The 18,134-nt window shown below is 55.9% G+C and overlaps 1 protein-coding gene and 1 long non-coding RNA gene across 2 annotated transcripts; both read left to right on the top strand.

Moving 5' to 3' along the window:
• Positions 1 to 2,441: 2,441 nt before the first annotated feature.
• On the top strand, positions 2,442 to 8,566 carry LOC119097622 (uncharacterized). The gene is made up of 3 exons (XR_005094171.1): positions 2,442 to 2,545; positions 4,910 to 4,986; positions 8,519 to 8,566. It is a non-coding gene; the product is annotated as an uncharacterized LOC119097622 (long non-coding RNA).
• A 487-nt stretch (positions 8,567 to 9,053) lies between these two features.
• LOC119097530 (serpin I2-like) lies at positions 9,054 to 12,805 on the top strand. Its single transcript, XM_037220563.1, has 4 exons — positions 9,054 to 9,575; positions 10,214 to 10,390; positions 10,865 to 11,362; positions 12,773 to 12,805. The coding sequence occupies exons 1-4, from the start codon at positions 9,498 to 9,500 to the stop codon at positions 12,803 to 12,805; spliced, it is 786 nt and encodes a 261-aa protein (XP_037076458.1). The 5' UTR covers positions 9,054 to 9,497.
• Positions 12,806 to 18,134: the final 5,329 nt, after the last annotated feature.

The following is an 18,134-nucleotide window of genomic DNA, read 5'->3' as shown; positions in this document are numbered from 1 at the left end:
GGTGCTGACGAGCTGACGGGGCTTGCGCTGTCGGCAGACGGAGCTGGACCCAGACGTCAGCGTGACGCCGCTGCCCAACACGCCGTCAGCCGAGCTGGAGCAGAGTCCGGTGGCAGTGTACTTCTAGTGGCGCGGCTGGCGCGGCGGCGGCCCGCCGGGCCGGACGCTCCGTCGGCGGCACGAGCCGGCCGAGCGCGGACCCGGCCCCCACACTCCCACCCCCTGCGTGGATCGAGCGGCTCGGGGAAACCGACGGCCCGGGCGCGAGCGGTCGACGGCAGCGCGATACGAGTGTGTTGGAGGAATGTGAGCACGGCAGTGGCTGGCCTCGTATGCTGCATTTCCGAGAAGCGTTGAAACGTTGTGCATCGTAGTTGTTTGCCAAAACGCGTCACATGTGGACCGTGTACAGATGGGTCCATTCGAATCTGAAAGAAACTGTGCACGCAGGGCTTTACGCATGGAGAGGCCCCATATGTGTTGCAAAGTGACTGACTGACACGCGTACTGTTAGATTCGAAATGTCATGCGCCGCAGAACGATGAAGTAAATTTTACGTGAATGCATGCCGGACAATTTCGTGAACAGGTTACCAGTGAGGCCTGGTGGCCGAACGTAAATTGTCATTGTGTGGGTGCAAGATACCAATATTTTATACGACGCCCTAAATGTTTGTAAAGCTTATTGTTACAATTGTTTTAATACAATGAGTACTGTGTATATTTGTTTTCACATGGAGAATTACCTAAAACCCGAAAGCGTCTCTTCAGTTTGCACTTCAAACGGGCTGTTGATTTTTTCTGTCCACGTTTTGCTGCTAAGCAGGCCCTCGCCCAATGCGAGTTGACACGGACTTTGCTCGTGCAAGGTAAACTGACGACACAGCACGATAAAATCGACCTAGACTTGCCAGCTTAGGGTGATATGGGAAGCAAAAAAACGAGTCTTTATCTCTCCGCACTGGCAGGGACATGCGATCAGGACAGCTGGGATGGAGCGTGCGTAAACATGCGATCAGGACAGCTGGGATGGAGCGTGCGTAAACAGTCCGGAGCCAAAGTCGGAGACGCGAATAAGCCAACGAGGCCTATTAAGTCCCAATGTCCACCTCGTTACTCTTAGGAAAGCTGCCTCTGGACTGCAACGGACGACAATCGGAATCCGGCGCAGTAGGACTGGCGCAGTGGAATTCACTCCCTGCATTGCATTGAATCAGATGAACAGTATATATACCCAGCCGGAAGAGATTCGACCCGCGTTGTCAACACGGAATCCCTGAATGCGGGCCCGCGCATCATCGCACGTTCGGGTCGGTGCCCACTGGGCGTGGACCAGCTCCACTGGTAGTAAATAAGAGGACAATGCAACCGATGATATCACCCGCGCTGTCAGTGGGCGGCTGAAAACACAGGAAATGGTGACGCACTAAACCAGTAATGATTGGGAGAGTACAACCAGCGGGAAACAACGTGCAACGACCAGTGCGGGTGCTATTGATTTCGGCTGTCTGACACAAAGCATACCATGAAAGCCATCCCGACCCCAAAGCTCCCGTTTATTGGGTCCGAAACTGTCAGGTCTTATCCAGGGAATTCCACATCACCGGGGGCTCAGCGTTCACATTCCGTCGCTATGTGGTCTGTTGCGAGGACGTGGTCAGTCCTAGGAACCCAAAATCCTGACAGGTGTTCTTTTGGTGACTGACTGCGTGGTGGCGGGAATTCCAGCAGGTGCATTCGTGCCCGCAAGGCCCGCTGCTCCTGGCTAAGCCGGTTGTGTTGTTCTTCTGGAAAATAGTATCTAATCAAAACGTCCCTCAGCACGAACTTGTCAGCTATCAGATTTCATTGGCGACTACCGGGGTGGGGGGGGGGGGGGGGGGTCCATGAGCGCGACCTAAGAAGCATCAGCCAACGGGTGCGCTGTGCTTCCGGGACTTGAGGCGGCCGACGCCCGGCAGAGCGGGAGGGCGGGGGGTGGGAGGGGTCCGGCTCGGCGCAGTTGGGGCCCCGATCATCAACGTAACGTACAACGCCTGCAGCGGCAGCCTCGGTGTTGTGGCCCTGCTCAGTTCTGGCCTTCGCCAGAGCGCCCAGCCCTCCACATGTCTGACCAGTGGCGTCCGCAGAGTCGGCGCCAGCAATCGTTACCGGCAGGCAACAGGACGCACGCCGTTCCGGAAGGGTGTTCAGCCCCACTCGCCCTCCCCAGCCCGGCTCGACTGACATGCCAATCAACGGAGCGAGGTCCGGCTCCCGTCCCCGCCAGCCGGCCGGGGCCGTGCGACGCGTCACCATGACGACGGGTGCCATCCCTGCACGCGCCGGCACGGGGGGCGGGGGGAGGGGGCGGTTGACGTTACAAACAGGGCGCCCCTGAGCGCCCTCTGCCGGGCGGCGCTGAGCCGGAGCGGCGTTTATAAGCATAACACGGCGCCACATTGCAGGGGAGGGTCGCGGGTGGTGCACGGTGTGCGGGCAGCAGCGGCATCGGATCTCATTGGTCGCAGCTCGGAGTATGGCGATGGGCGCGCTGCACTGTATCGGTGAGTGGTCCGCTAGATGCGGAGACGGCGCGACGCTCATTCGGCTGAATCGACCGCAAGTGATGTCTGCACTGATTGTAATTGTTATTCGATGTGTCTTGTTCCAGTTGTCGGGCTGTCAATGCATCTTTTTTTATCCTAGTTATTCAGCGGGAATAGGGCATTTAATACCACTCTTGTGCGCGTGCAATGTTCGTGGCAGTTGCGCTGAACAACTTACGCGTTTTCGTTTTGTAGCATCCTTATGTCTGCAAGACGTTTTGAGGACATTATTCATGTTACTGGCGGGTACGGCCAGCGAACGGTCCAACGAATCATTGCAGTACGTTATGTGGGGATGATACGGTTGAATATTAGAACAGGATCTTTGCCTGGCACTGCACCAGTGAATGAACATTTCGCTGAAGCTTTTGTTTCGCTTCGTATCTATCAATGTGTCTTTCTAGTTTTATGTATATATATATATATATATATATATATATATATATATATATATATATATATGTATATATATAAATACGCATATTTGTATGCCTTCTTTATTCACTCAAAGGACCTACCCTACGAAGCAGGTGCTACCTTTGGAAGTTGCACCAATGCCCCCGGATTTCGGCGGGTGGATGGGCGCTGCACTGACGGTGAAAGGGGTCTCATTAGCCGAGGGCGAGAGAAGGGCGAACGAGCTCGTGCGCAACCGTTTTGACTTGGTATTTGGCTATCGTCAGTGCCGGTTGTGCTATGGACAGTACACCCAGCTGCGCGTGATAGAGGGCTTGGTTTTGTGTGACGTGCGTAAATGTTAATACAGGGCATTGAAAATGCAATTAAAACACAATAAATACACAACATTGGCAGACAAAATTTCGTTTACTCCTGGGTTGTGTTTACACGTTGAACAAGGCCACTTTTGGTTGATTTTCAAAGTTCCAACTTCAGTGATATATCCCATTTATCCTTTACATATTCCATATCATCCTTTATACATCCCATGCTATCCTTTATATATTCTATCATCTTTTGTCACTTTTGGTACAATTTCAAAGTCCAACTGCAGCAACATCCCATATTATCCTTTATATATTCCATATCGTCCTTTTTGTATCCCGTATTATCCTCATATCTATAGATATATTCAATAGTATATACCATGCTATTCTTTATACATTCCATGTCATCCTTGCTATGCCCCATCCTTGAACAGTCCCAAGACATCACCTTGCTGACTAGCTAACACTGATGTCTAGTTTTGATCCCTCAATACCAGTGGGTAGCCTTGCTTAAGATCGCGGGTGGAACGCGGGCTCACATTAAAGTGGGTTGTGTGGTATTTCGCCATGCGATATTCGAGCGGCGAGAGGCTTCGTCATGCCTTCCGACATCGACACGTCTCGTCAGTGTTCACCATTCAGCAAAGTGACTTCCTTCAAAATGCTACGGACGTCCAAATACGGCGACATGTAATTATTGTAGGTGTTTAGGGTCATGACGCGATAGCCGTTCCTTGGCCAAAATGTCGTGCATCGATCCTTTTCTAAACGTTCAGTTATGTTCCACCGGTTACAAAACAAGTCTTGTTATTCACTGGTCGTCCAACGGCTGACAACTGGACAGCAGTGCTCGCCGGCCCGCAAAGAACCTGTTGGATTTATATATGTGGCTGTTGCTCTGATGCACTGTGACTCAGAAATCGTACCCGATAAGTTGGGTCTCAGATGACCGCACAATGCCTATATTTTATTCGTTGGGGAGTAACAGAGCAAATTGCAATGCGGCATGTGCGCACTGCATTTCATCTGGTCTTCTTGCGACGGCCACGCTGCGTGCACTACAAACGAGCACGCGACCTTGATATACCCTAGCTGAATGCAGAGCTGAAAACAATTACATTGGCAACCAGGCCAGCGTTGTTCACAGGACGGTGACGCTGAAAAACCGGGCCAGGAAGGCGCTTAATGACCTTTCCGAGCCCCGGCCGTGACCCCATCTCTACGCGTGAGTGGTGCTCCTGCACCCCCCCCCCCCCCTCTGCAGTGACGTCAGAGTTGGCGGCACGTTGGCGTCGTCAACTGTGCGCAGTGCGTGCTGTTGGGTGACACATTTCGGAGCAAGTCGGTGCTCGGGACTCACAGTACTTCTGGCTGCACCCGATCACCGCCTGTTCAGGCTCAGCCCTCCGACACGCGTCAGCCACTGACGTCATTGGTGTACGAATACCACATCCCCTGCCCGTCGAAGCGGCTGACGCCAGCCATGGCGACCCGCCGCTCTGAAAAGTCCGTCGGCCCGGACACTTGCGCGCCGGAAGTGCCGCCGGAGCGCGTCACTGCTCGCCGCCCTGACGCATCTCGTGTGGTGCTTTTTCAGGCGCGCTGCTGCTGGTGGCGGCGGCGAGCGTCGCAGGGCAGTCCCGGCGCATGCCATTCCAGCAGCTCCTGCACAAAGTAAGCGGCTCTCGCGCCGGAGACGGACGCGGACGCGTCACGCGCTCGCAATGTGTCCGGTGCGCGCCGCCGGCACGCACGATAGGAGTCTGACACTCGCGCGGTCATATAAGCCGCACAGTGCCTGCCGCTGGCGAGCGGCCGCGCGCCGGTGCATGCTTGTGATCTGCTGTCGGAGGCGGACGTACCGAAATACGCGCCGCCAAAAAACGTCCTTAACTGGGTACGGCGAGCGTCAAAATCAATCACTGCTTCGCAAGCTAGGCGCGTAACATGCTGATGTGGTGTGCACAAGATATATAGGAGTAAATGTTGGAGCAGGCCTCCGAGGCATGGTGGCAGAAGATAGGTGCAGGCATGTATGCCATCACAGCCAAGGCGGAAATTTTATCGCGTCGCCCCAAATCAGTGTTCGGCGCATGCGGAGGCAGGAGCAGCCGGGCAATTACCTGTGGATGGGCAGACAGTTGCTATGGTGACCTCCGGCGAGGAAGAGACCGCCGCGGGACGACGGCCCTTTTTATGCACAGCGGCCTATCACGACAAAAATGCAACAGAAATAGTACTTGAACCTCGCACGCTGTCATTCACAGCTTGTATGCGACACGGGGGCCGTTTTTACGCCACGAGGGTTCTCAGTTGTGGCAGTTTGAACGCATCCAACTTGCATGCATCACTAAGCCGTCTGCTGTCGCAGGTTCGGGTCTTGTCTCCATTATGACGTGACGTGGTTCTGCCATGACTTGGCCCTCGAGCACTCAAGAGCTTTGCATTATTGACGCTCGCTATCATTCATGACGCCTGTGGTGCGATTATTTCCGACCATACAAGATAGCTGAAGCTTCCTCTCCACCCTAAATACATTGCGTCCCTGATCACGGCCTGCCTTCTGACCGCATGACTGCCACTAACCACATCATGGCCTATCATGGACTTAGGGGCCTCCTAAAAGTCAGAACTGGCGAAGAGATATGTTGGCCCGCCCTGTCCGATGGCATGTTGGCCGGCCGGCTTCCCACCCTACCGGCGTCCGGCGGCGCCGCCCCTCCGGTCTGCACCAATTAGCTGCCGTTTCCAACTGATCGTAGTGGAGCCACACCACTGGAAAATCTGCTCAGAGCTGCCAGGCGGGCAGGGCCCCTGCTTCGGACTACTCTCGGTCGATTGCCGAGCGGCAAATCGTGAGTAGCGTTCGTCGATTGGGGTCCCGATTCGTGGGTTCAGCTCTGACCCCATTCAGAGTGTATTCGGTTCTGCATGCCTGCAGCCGACAGCTCTTTGTTGGCTGGCGAACACTGGCCGTTCCAGTCCCTTCATCGAACAGAGGACGACCGGTGGACGACATCTTTATGGCCGGCGGAACGCAGTCTGAACGTTAAAACAGGATTGTTGCGTAGCATCTGAGCTAGGGAACAACAGTTTCGTCACGCCTCTCGACGCATTTGCTTCTCGTTTTTTGACCTCCACAAACCGGTCAAGAATGCAGAGGTTCCGGGTGGTCCGTGATGTGTTCAGTCGCGTCCCTGTTCTGGGGAGGCGTGGGTCTACGGTCACATCCCGCACTGTCTTTGGCGCAGCAGCCATCGGCCGGCCCGCGTTCTTTGGCGCAGCAGCCATCGGCGCAAGCGTTCTTTGGCGCAGCAGCCATCGGCCGGCCGCGTTCTTTGGCGCAGCAGCCATCGGTGCAAGCGTTCTTTGGCGCAGCAGCCATCGGCCGGACGCGTTCTTTGGCGCAGCAGCCATCGGCCGGCCGCGCTCAATGCCGATCACCGGCAAGCGCTGCACTGAGATGGATAGGCGCGGACTTGTTCGAGGGAAAGGACGCCCACGCACGCACGGGGCGCAGTCCAACGGCTTAGATCCGTTGCCTTCCATGCGACCCACATATGTCCGCTGTTATTTTTTCTTAACTGTATAGGGCAGCTGCACACACAGACCTTGTTACATATCGGCAGTACCTTTTATTCAAATGTGATGCCAATTTTCTACGGATCTTCGGCTTGGGTTCCGCGTGAGAAAGCAGACTGTGCCAGCGGTGGGAACAGTGTGGCCTTGACGATGCGCGTCGGTGTGGGGATCACCGCTGGATATCTTCCCTCAGAGCGGTGGAGGTCCAACACCTTCACGAGGTGAACATCTCTTCTGTCCGCCGTAGGCCCGGCGCAAGCGCTCGGTGTCTAGGTGTGGTGCGGCGCTCTCAGCCGCCCGAGTCTGTAGCCCTGGCGCGGCCTCGCCGGACCCGTTCTGTGATGACGTCTCAGTGGCAGCTGGCGAGAGTCAGATAGGCCCCGTGCCGACTAAGCTTAACAGTGTTTATCAAACGGACTGCGCGCCGCGGCCGAGCTCGTCTTCCGCGGACGCCTGCCTTTTGGAGGTGTCGCCAACAGCACCGAGCCGCTGCAGCTCATTTGCCATGACTTGCGAAACCACAGACAAGAAAGCAAAGGTTGCGATTTTGGACCGATGATTCCAACCGACGGCAAATATACGGACCTGAATGGGATGTTCCAGGGGGAAATATGTTCAGAGTGGAACTTACCTCCACCGTTGCTTGGAAAATACGGGTCAAGCACACTGGAGTGTAGGAGATGTACCCAAATTATGTCTAAACAGTAGGTGACGGTACGATGGGCCCTGGCCCTGGTGTGCCGCAGTACGGTTTGTAATTTCCACGTTTTTCACGTTTTTTTTCCGCAAACTAACAAATATACGCCGAATCGTCCCCCTCTGCTAAGAAATTGGATAGCACCACCGATGGTAACTACGACTGCCTAGGCGGCGGGGTCCGATGGTGACACATGATCCACCGGTGACCCCCTCCGTGGCCCCATCGGCTCACTCTGCGGCCGTCCGCCCACAGAGCTCCTGACAGACAACCGCGGGCGTCCACGTGCGCGTGCGAGCCCCTCGGCTCGGGGCCCGCACACTGCACGTGCACTGTGCAGGACTGTGCACACGGAGGCGGGGAAATGGGGAGGGGGAGGGAGCGTCACGCTTCGGGCGCAGTGGCATTTCGACGTCGTGCGGTGACGTGTTCATACTACCGTGTTGGTCGCGCCCGGAAGCGGCGTGCGCCCGCAAGCGTGCGCGCCACTGACGGCTGTGGGCGGGCGCGGAACAGTTGGGACGCAGGCTCACGTTCATCTTAGCAGAGCTGCCTTGGACGCAGATTGTGGACTTACTCTTAACTGAGGAAGTCCTCAATCTGCATCTGCATACGCGCGAATTTTGGTTTTCCCCGTAAGGAAAACCGGAATTCGCGCGCGTGCAGGCCAAGACAGATCTTGGGTTACGACCAGTCAGTTCAGGGTAGTTCGATACATCTGACAGTTGGAATCTGAACTGTGAGAACTGGCCCGACCGCACTTACCATCACATGCGACGATTTTGGCACAAGCCTGGCCGCTTCATGCTTACAATGCCCAAGTCTTTGGCAGTTGGCGCTGCTCGTCCCTTACATCAGTCCGCTCTGTTCCGCGCCAAAGTCACGTCGTCCCACTTGGTACCGGCTGCTGACCTGCGCTTCTTGCAGACCATCACCGGTGTGTCCCCGGCCGGCGCCAACGTGGTGTTCTCGCCGTACTCGGTGGCGACGGCGCTCTCGCTGCTGCACGAGGCGGCCGACGGCGCGTCCCGGCGCGAGATCGGCCAGCTGCTCGGCCCGCGACCGGCGCCGGGCGCCGCAGACCAGCGTCGAGCAGCCGGGCGTTGACGCTGCGCCTCTTCACCGCCTTCTTCCACGACAGTCAGCTGGCCGTGCGGGCCGGCGTACCAGCGGGCCGTGCGGGCGTACGGCGCGCTGGTGGAGTCGCAGCCGTTCTCCACCAGCCCGGCCGCCGCCACCGGGCAGCATCAACAGACGCGTCGAGCAGGAGACCAGTGGGCAAGGTGAGTCCTGCCCGACTCTGCGGTCGGCCCGTGGCGGGCAGGGTCCGAACGCGTCACACCACACCCCACGGTCTGAAACAGGTCGTGTCTGAGGACTTGTTCACAGCCAGACCGTCCGTGGAGAACTTGTTCACAGCTAGAGCGTCTGTGGAGGACTTGTTCACGGCTAAATGTCTGTGGAGGACTTGTTCACGGCTAAAGCGTCCGTGGAGGCTGGTTCTGGGCGCGCGTGGGCAGTCGACATTTGACTTTTGGCATCAGTCGTTGAAGTATTCAAGGGCCACCCATCACTCACATAAGTACGCAGCCGCGTGTCAGGCCACACCATGGCATGCGTGGCACATGGTACAGCTCGCGTGCGCCTCCATGTGGCTGAGGTGCGCGGTCATTAGCATGCAGCGCTTCCCTGGCCGAAACCACGTGCCCTCGCCGCGGTCGAGTCCCAGCTGATCGGTTCGTCCACTCGATAGATCCGTGACCTGCTGCCGCCGGGCAACGCGCAGCTGGTGGCCGTGCTCGTCAGCGCCATCTACTTCCGGGCCGAGTGGCGCACGGCGCTCGATGCGCGCCGCACGCAGCCGGCGCCGTTCACGACAGCGGACGGCCGCCGCCAGACCGTCCAGATGATGGCCGGCGACGGCCAGTACGGCTACCTGCGTAGCGAGTCGGGCCGCTTCACCGCGATCGCCATGCCCTACAAGGTGGGCAGACCGACCCGGGCCGGACTGGTGGGGGAGGGTGTGTGGGGGGGGGGGGGAGGGCAAGACAGTCTGGCCCCTAGTGAGGTCGGTGGGTCAGACGGGGGCACACCCCAGTGGGTGTGCGACGAGGGCGCACCCAGCTGCACGGATTGGGTGTAGGGTGCTGTACTGAGGAACCGAAGGAGTGGAGTTTGTTTTGGGTGAAGAAATTCGGTAGCTGGGGTGTGCAAGATAGCTGCAACATGTTCACGTTTTATGCATGCGGGAGGACTACTGGAAACACGTATCGCGGCCTCTGACGGGAGGGGTTACGCTGGAGTGCACCTTGCGGGCATGGGCTGTGGGACAGACTGGGGGCACCAGTCTGTCCCGCAGCCCATGCCCAGGTGCCATGCCCACGTGCTATGCTGGGTTATCATAGAGTAGAATTAGCTTTGGTTGAGGAAGTCCATGTTTTTCGGCTCGTTTTCTTGTAGGTGCAAAATCTAGGGTTTGGCAGAAGGAAGCGTTTGCAAATGAGTCTAACAGCTTTTTATGCGGCGCTCACGAACTTGACCGCATCGGGGATGACAAGGTCGCGTGTCGTTGTGTTCGAGGGGCTGTTGCACACCCTTACGTCAATCACTTGCTCTCCACAGGACGAAAGGTACCAGATGATCCTCGTGTTGCCCGACCAGGGCGCCAGTGTAGGGGACACCCTCAATCAAGTCGACGCTGACGCAATGTACAAACAAATGCGCCATCAGGAGGTGGAGATAAAGTTTCCGAAGTTCCGTGTGCAGACCAAGTTGCAGCTGACGGACGTGCTGAAAAGGGTGAGCGCAAACCTGCTGCATCCTTCACATGAAGGCACGTGGGGACAGGTGAAGGATGGAATCGGCCACAGTAGGATGGAAGAGCAGTGTACGCAGCGTGGAACTGCCCCGCTCGGCAGATTATTCCAACCAACTCAAAGTCCCCAAATCTAGATTGTACCCTTTAATCTGTGTCGCGCAAAACCACGCTCATAATTGATAGAAAGCCCAATACAGTAGCTGGCGTGGTCGTCAGGTGCCCAGTTGTACTCGACTACGGAGGGGACGGGGGCGCCACGCGGTGGAAGCTCCATTGAAACCAAACACGTGCGTGGTCCCCCCTCCCCCACATCCGTCACCGCTGGCCAGGGTTTTCCAACCACCGAGGCGCACATGCACGACCAGCCGCGGGCCTGCGGCCGGGCGCGGGAAACCCGCCGTGCGGTTGCACTCGTGCTGGGCACCGGGCTAACTGCGTCGCGTCTGCCTCAACAGGTGGGAGTGCGCCAAGTGTTCACGTCGCTGGCGAACCTGCAGCGGATGTCGCCCGACCCGCGCCTCTACGTGAGTGATGCACGCCACAGCGCCATCATCGAGACGGACGAGCGCGGCAGCGAGGCGGCCGCCGCCACCTCGATCAGCATCAGCGCGCGCAGCTTCTTCACGGCGCCGACGCCGTCGTTCGTCGCCGACCGGCCGTTCCTCTTCTATGTGTATGACGTGACCTCGGCGAACGTGCTGTTCAGTGGCCAGGTGGCGGACGCGGCGGCGGCGCAGGCCGGCGCGGTCGGCGCGGCCGGCACGGCTGGCGCGCGGCCCGTCCTCCTGGCGGCCAACGGGGCGCGTCAGCGGGCCGCGCGCGGCCCGGTTCCAGCCGACGAGCCCGGTGCCGACGCTGGCGCAGGGCCGGTTTGCCGCGCAGGGTCAGTTCCGGCCGGCGGGCACGTCGCAAGGCCAGTTTCTGACGGGTCGCTCCGGGGCGGGCTCGTCCCGGCCCGTATTTCTGGCAGCCGGCTGGCCGCCCGGCCGCTTTGCCGACCCCACAACGCCCTTCCAGCGCCGCACGGTGGTACGCAAGGGGCCACCGGCCTCACAGCGGAGCAAGACGGGACGGCGGGCGTGGTCGGCCCGCCCGCCGCCGCAGCGGTCGCCCGGGTGGCGCCAGACGCCCCTTCAGCCCCCGCCGGGAACGCGCGGCGGACTGCCCGCCGCCCGCCGCCGGCCTGCCACGCAATGGATCTGGCCGCGGAGGACGTCACCACGCAAGACAGTCTGGGATCAGCGGATATACTTCCCGTACTGAGGCCGCCTCGGGTGAGAGTTAGCGCCTGGTAGCGGCAGTCAGGCGGCTGCAGGCACGCCTGACTGCCGCCACTACTGCACGCCTGACTGACTGACGTCTATTGGGCGATTCCGTCGTATGGGTCATCACAGGCTCACATGCAGGGGCGTAGTTTCTTAGTTAATTTGGGGATTGGGGAGCGATAGGCCCCAACTTTAATTAGGAAGATGCGGCAAGTTCCCCGTTTTGCTTTGGCTGTTTGAGGGTAGGCTTAGCCACTTCCGTGCTCGAGCCTCCCCCTCCATCTTGCTTTGCGAAGCTACGCCCCTGTTCACGTGGCAGCGGAGGTAGTTGCAGGCGCGCTCCGAGCATGCCCACATTTGGTGGCGACTCCCGCGTTGCCCACGTTTGGTGGCGACTCCCGCGTGCCCGGGGCATCGTGCGGCATCGGCATCGCATTCATCATCACTGCTTGGTGTGTCCATGTGACTGCATATGTGACTTGACACGTGGTCGTTGCCTTTAATCGCATTGGTTGCATAAAGCTGTAAATATGCAAGTGAATGCAACGAAATATAAGAACGTTTTTGAGGCGGGGTTGTTGAGTTCGCGTACCAGACTCGGAGATGGGCTCTTTGGAACTGTAAACGACGCTTGACGATTGGGACTTTTGGGCGAGCTTACTACTGGAGTATTTGTTCGCTTAAAGCAATTATTTCTACAAAACAGCAAATTCTGGAGGTCAGAGCATTCTGCCAGGAAAAAAATGGCAGGGCTGGCCTATTGAAAGCCAGCATGCGTCGTCTTTCACATCGGTCTCCCTGAACATCACGGCTGGCAACGACAAAGCACCTCGTCGGAAATAACGAAAACGTCCCTCTGCCAAACGACGTAGTTAGGCGAAACGGGCGCAATAAGCTGGTGCCGCGTATCTCTGCCCCACCGGCCTACGAACCGATGCCTTCACCCATTCCCTTCTGAATGACCTTGACAGATCCATTGTGCTCTGGTGGGAGCTACTGGGAATTAAGCGGCAATATCTGCCGGGAGTGTCGATGCCAGTCTATTTCGTTTCCAGGGTGACGAGCCGTCTATTGACGATCCTTTTCGGCCTGTTCCAGTACAATACAGAGATGCCCTCCGAACAGTTGTAGTTTTGGACTGATTGGCTTCCAGGTCACAGGAGTGACCGATGCGTTGACTGGTGGCACAACATTTGGCGTTACAGCCTCGCCTGCTGTCCAGCACAGATGACCGGACATACCAGAGGCGCGGGAGCTTACACGATACTGCTGAGATGACCGGACATACCAGGGGCATGTCGGCCAAAAGTGTCAGAGCCCAACTGCACTTAATGAAAACATACCGGTCAACACGATCCGGATCTGCACCTCTGGTAGCATACCAGCGATTGAAACTGAGCTCGAAGGGGATCACTAGGAAGCTCTGAAGCGCATAAAGGCTGGGGTTGCCCGGATTGAAAGTCGACCTTCACCTGGCCTTGCAAACCACACCGACGTCGCCCGCCCCGACCACAAGCTGCCGCCACGGCGATGAGTCGAGCCGACTTAGGAGTCTACCAATGCGGTGGGAAGGGGAGCAACAGACCCGCACCCGACGGCATGCTGCGGAGGGACCCCTTGCCGTACACCAGCCAGCGGCTCAGCCCGCTCTGCAAGGGTGTCGATTTCTCAAAATGATAAGGGAGGGGGGCGGGGCCTCGGAAGTCGCCATAAGGAACAGGTTCAAAAAACTTACCAGATTTCGCCTACTTATGCTCTGGTTTTCCATAACACACATACACACACCACACCCACCCACCCACCCACCCACCCACACACCCCCACACCCACAGCCACACCCACACACCCACACCCACACCCACACCCACACACCACACACACACACATATATATATATATATATATATATATATATATATGTTTAAATGTATATAAGTATATAAACCATATCAGTCGATATAATCGCATATTTGTAAAATTGAAGCTTTCTTGTGGCTGTTGCAACGTGGATCTCACGCCTGCGTAGTTCGGTTTTTGTAATACCGATAGACAGCAAGCATACTGCATGCATATTGCAATGCAGACATATGCATTTAGACACTATATATGCTCATCATGCTCAGACGACGGTCATCTGTGTCAGGCAAAACACTCAATGTTTCTGGTCTCTCCACCCTAATGGTAGCCGTCCGTACAGATGGAGGGCTCCACGTCCATACGTTCATTTATAAAAAGGGTCCTCTTGTGGGTGTGTATCGCTTCTAGAACGATGAGTCTCAGTCTTCTGATTAGTTTCTAGAGCGATGAGTCTTCGTTTCTATGTATTGCGTGCGATAGATGTTGTGTTGTTAAGCATTTGGCGTGTCAGTGGGTTTTGTATTGGGTCTCAGTGTGGGCGTGCGCGCGTGACTGCCGATTTGTTGGTGCATGGCCGGACGTCGAGAGCATCGCTGTTGTGAGGTCAATGTACACATTATCAGGTACGAGCGCACAGTCCCGTATGTTGCGTTTATGGTGACAATGATATTCCCTCCTTTGAATGGAGTCAAATCACATGGAGGGCTATTTTTCATGATCAGGGAGGATGTAGTTGGACTATGGTAACAGATGTTAAGTTTGATGCTATCATTGGGATCCTTCGTTGGCCAGTTGTGATGGGCAGTATTGTGCAGGGATTGTGGTCAGATTTGTAACCAGGGGACACCCATGTTTTTAAAGAACGGGGGTTCGTGTTCTGGTGTTGTTTTTGGTCTTGGATTTAGGTACCGTGACGTGTCCCGCTGATCTGATCTTCCACAGTACACGGGCCGTACCGCTGATCTGATCTTCCACAGTACACGGGCCGTAATCGTTGTCGGCTTCGTTTTGCTTGGCTTCATCTAAGCTCCTGGTTGAACAAAGGGCCATGACAAGCAATGTTTAAAGGTAAGGTGGATGCTGAGCCAATGCAACACTCGTTTCTTACCTGTCGGGACACATGCTCTCTCGTTCAGGCATTTGCCGACGTCAGTAGGCTTTTAGTGAACGCTGGATTGCAAAGGTTTTTTAACGGTTTCTACAATATCTGTTGCTATTAAGCTGGTTTACACGGTGGTTTCAGTACACCAAAGCTGCGTTGATAAAACGTATGCATTTCAGCTAATCTAAAACGAAACATACGCATTCCTCCACACATCAGTTCCGAAATGGTTCTCAGCCTTTCCCCAAATACGCTTAAGTAGATTCCCTCCTGTTCAGAACGGCTTTCCCTCACTCATTTGAACACATACGCATTGCAAGCTTTCTGTGCTTCAGGGGAACGCTGTTGCAAGCTTTTTTCTCTCTGAGGGGAAAACGACCACAAACCTGCTACAGTTCGAACGTTTGGCAAATGAAATGCCCGTAAGGTGAGTGGCATGTGCAACGCAGCTTGATTGTAAAAACGTTGCTAGTTCAGCTGGATCTTCCGTGACCATGCGGATTGTACTAATATACCCTTACTCTCGGTGCTCAATGGCCGGACCCCCGCAGGTGCAACAGCCACTCTTGGTAAGGGGAGGGCACAGGGTTGACAAAGGGCGGCCTTGTGGTGAAAGGTTCCTACCAAATAAATCCCAGATATGGCCCACTTGATTTCGGGGACACGATTTTCTTCTGATTTATGCCAATATTTACATTTTTCTTCCACAGAACTCACCAAGATATCGACACATAAATCCTTACTTGTATTTTGAAGTGAATAAACTAAAGGAACCAGTAGTCCAGTGATTGCATGGAATAAAACAGCCGACGCTGTGTTCCTCTTGCACTGATTAAGTAGACTCTTTCTAAGTCGATAGCATTCAGGGATGTGCCCGAATTGTCCTGGGTTGTAACCGTTGTACCTACAGAAACATGGTGAACGCAGATTTAGATCAAAGTTGGCTGATGAATTTGCATCGACATGGCCCAACCCATCTTCGCTTGGGAATGTTCATCCTTTGTTCAGAATCCGAGAAGTAGATAAATAACCTTAGACTTTTGGGGCAAGCGACCTTCTGATCAACACTTGAGGGCCCCGCCCGCAGGACGAGGGCCCTAACGTGAACTATCACCAATCACGGTGCCTTCCAATCCGGCCCTTGATCGTCGGTATCGCAGGTCACTTCGGGAACCTGTACGGTCCCTCTCGAACATTGCCCCCGGCAGATTCGGGCACCTTGCCAATACATGACCCTTGATAGGTACTGTGGGCCCTTGACCGACACAGAGGGTCTCTCACTGATTGAGGGCTCGCCCGGTGTCAATGGCGGGCCTGGCCTCTGTCCCTGCTCGGGAAATGGGCCCTGGAGTCTCAGACCTGAAGCTGAAGTAATCTGGTGGCGAATCCGTCGCGTGTCACGGACGTTAAGCCTCCACCACAGGGGTGGAACTGCGCAAAAATGGGCTTGGGGCTGGCGGGGAAAAACCTGGCCCTGAATACACTAACTGGCAGAATTTACCGCAGGATTTAACCAGTTTTCTCTCCGCGTTATGGGGCTGGGGCACCCCTACCCCCCCCCCCCCCCCTCCCTGTTCGTTTGGCGTCCATCGTCGAAACCAGGTTTCGGTAGTCGACGCAGGATTATGTGGCTTAAGACACGGGACGTGTAAAGCTTCGGGAGTAAAAAGTCCAAGTTTATGTGCGCGAGTACTAAAGCGTGACACGGAATCCCAGGCTGGTAGACGCAAAGCGGGCTGTAACTCAGCACCGCGTTGGCGTGTTCAACACAGCTGCCGTTATTTTGATGGTCAGTGGCGATCGATTGCCACCATCAGCTTAGTCGGATGGTATCGGTCGTCGGATTTTCTTATCAGTTTCATCGAATATTCACGCTAAGTGAAGCCCGGCACATTCTAAGGTTTCCTCCGGACGTAAACAGTTAATAACTTCACGTTATTGGATCTTAACGTTTAGACCTGTTCGTTTTCAGCCTCCGACAAGATGTGACAAAATAACGGAGCTTGCTGCAGTTCGCAGAAATTGAAACGCCACTGATCAATGCCAAACACTCGGGCAAACTGAACACAACTAGACCAAAGTCAACGAGCCATTCAACTGCGTAATTCTACCTATGCTTTATGCGCGACTCAAAAAGTAACTCGCTACAAACGCGGAGCTTTAGATGAGTGATTAGCCCCGTCAGCTGCACTTAGCTGAATATTACACCGAAGTGTTCACTTTCTTTGTTCATTTTACCTATGAAACAATTAGCAGAACCGTTCTTTACAACTTATTTCATTTCGATCACCGATTTTAATGTCCTGCTCGTTCTAAGTGCCATTGGGTTACCCACCATTGGAAAAATGGGGGGGGGGGGGCAAATCCGACATTGGAGGCCAGTGGCCCACTCAAAAGGATACACATGGACACCCGTGCCGCTCTGACGCGGCGGAGTGGCACGGGCCATTGCCAACGTGCATGTGCCGGAAAGCTATGCTAAATATGGGTGAGGTAGCCATGCGCTCCAATTCGCAGTTGGATGGCGGCGACATGAGATAACACGACATCCTGAGAAGCATCGGAGTGACACCGTTTTCGCATCCAGCCAGTTACACCACTGTCGCATCCAGCCACTTACGCCACTGTCGCATCCAAACGGTCAATGATAGTGCTGAGCCTTCCATGCCGACCTTGGGAGCCGACATCGTGGTGGCGATATCTGAGGCGGCAGTCCTGAGGCGGCTGTACGGCTGGTGCATAAGCCGCCCAGCCCTGACGGTTGAGATGGCATGCCGTCGGGTTGCCGAGCAAGGGTGCGTGCAGGGGTGCAGCCAGTCTTGATGAGGACGCGTGGAGCTTGACGCAGGGCCCCAATGAATCCCTTTCCAACAGCGACGAGTTCGGATTCACGTGCGCATAATTTTGCATGACTCCGTACCCATATGACCGGTTGGGGGTTGGCTGAGGGTCGTGCGTGTCGCTCACAGTGCCGCGGACGCGCATGTGACCAGAGCTGCCGATCCCACCAAAGACACTACAAAACTAAGTTGCATCGACATATGTATTGAAAAGCATTAATGGCTGACAAATGTGCGTACGCAACAAAGCATTTGCCTATTTAAAGCGCAGGCTGTCCGAAAAATTAGCAAACAAACGAGATGGGTCGTGCACGATCTCAACTCATGCAGCAATCGCAATGTTAGAGTTGAGAGAAGTTACCCACCAGTTCGAAGACACGGCGACCCTGTCACTGCCCGCGTCTCTCCACGTCACCCGAGGCCAATGAAAGCGTGAGCAGTACCAGTGCACCATGGCCAGTCATAACACCTGCCGAAGCCCCCCGCATCATGAGCCCGCCGGCTCGAGAGTCGACCGATAAGACGCAGATAGGACCGGTCCGAGTGACAGCGCTGTGCGCCACGGGCAGGCAGCGGCACCGACTCCGGGCGTCGCTGGGCGCCGCTCAGCGGCCACTGCGCTGGCGCAGCCCCGGCCGGCCGGCTTAGCGGAGCATTTGCG

This window comes from Pollicipes pollicipes, unplaced genomic scaffold (assembly GCF_011947565.3).
Source record: "Pollicipes pollicipes isolate AB1234 unplaced genomic scaffold, Ppol_2.1 Scaffold_4295;HRSCAF=5057_pilon_pilon_pilon, whole genome shotgun sequence".
NCBI classification, from domain to species: Eukaryota; Metazoa; Arthropoda; class Thecostraca; order Pollicipedomorpha; family Pollicipedidae; genus Pollicipes; species Pollicipes pollicipes.
The sequence above is the reverse complement of the archived record's forward strand: the minus strand, read 5'-3'. Positions and strand labels throughout refer to the sequence as shown.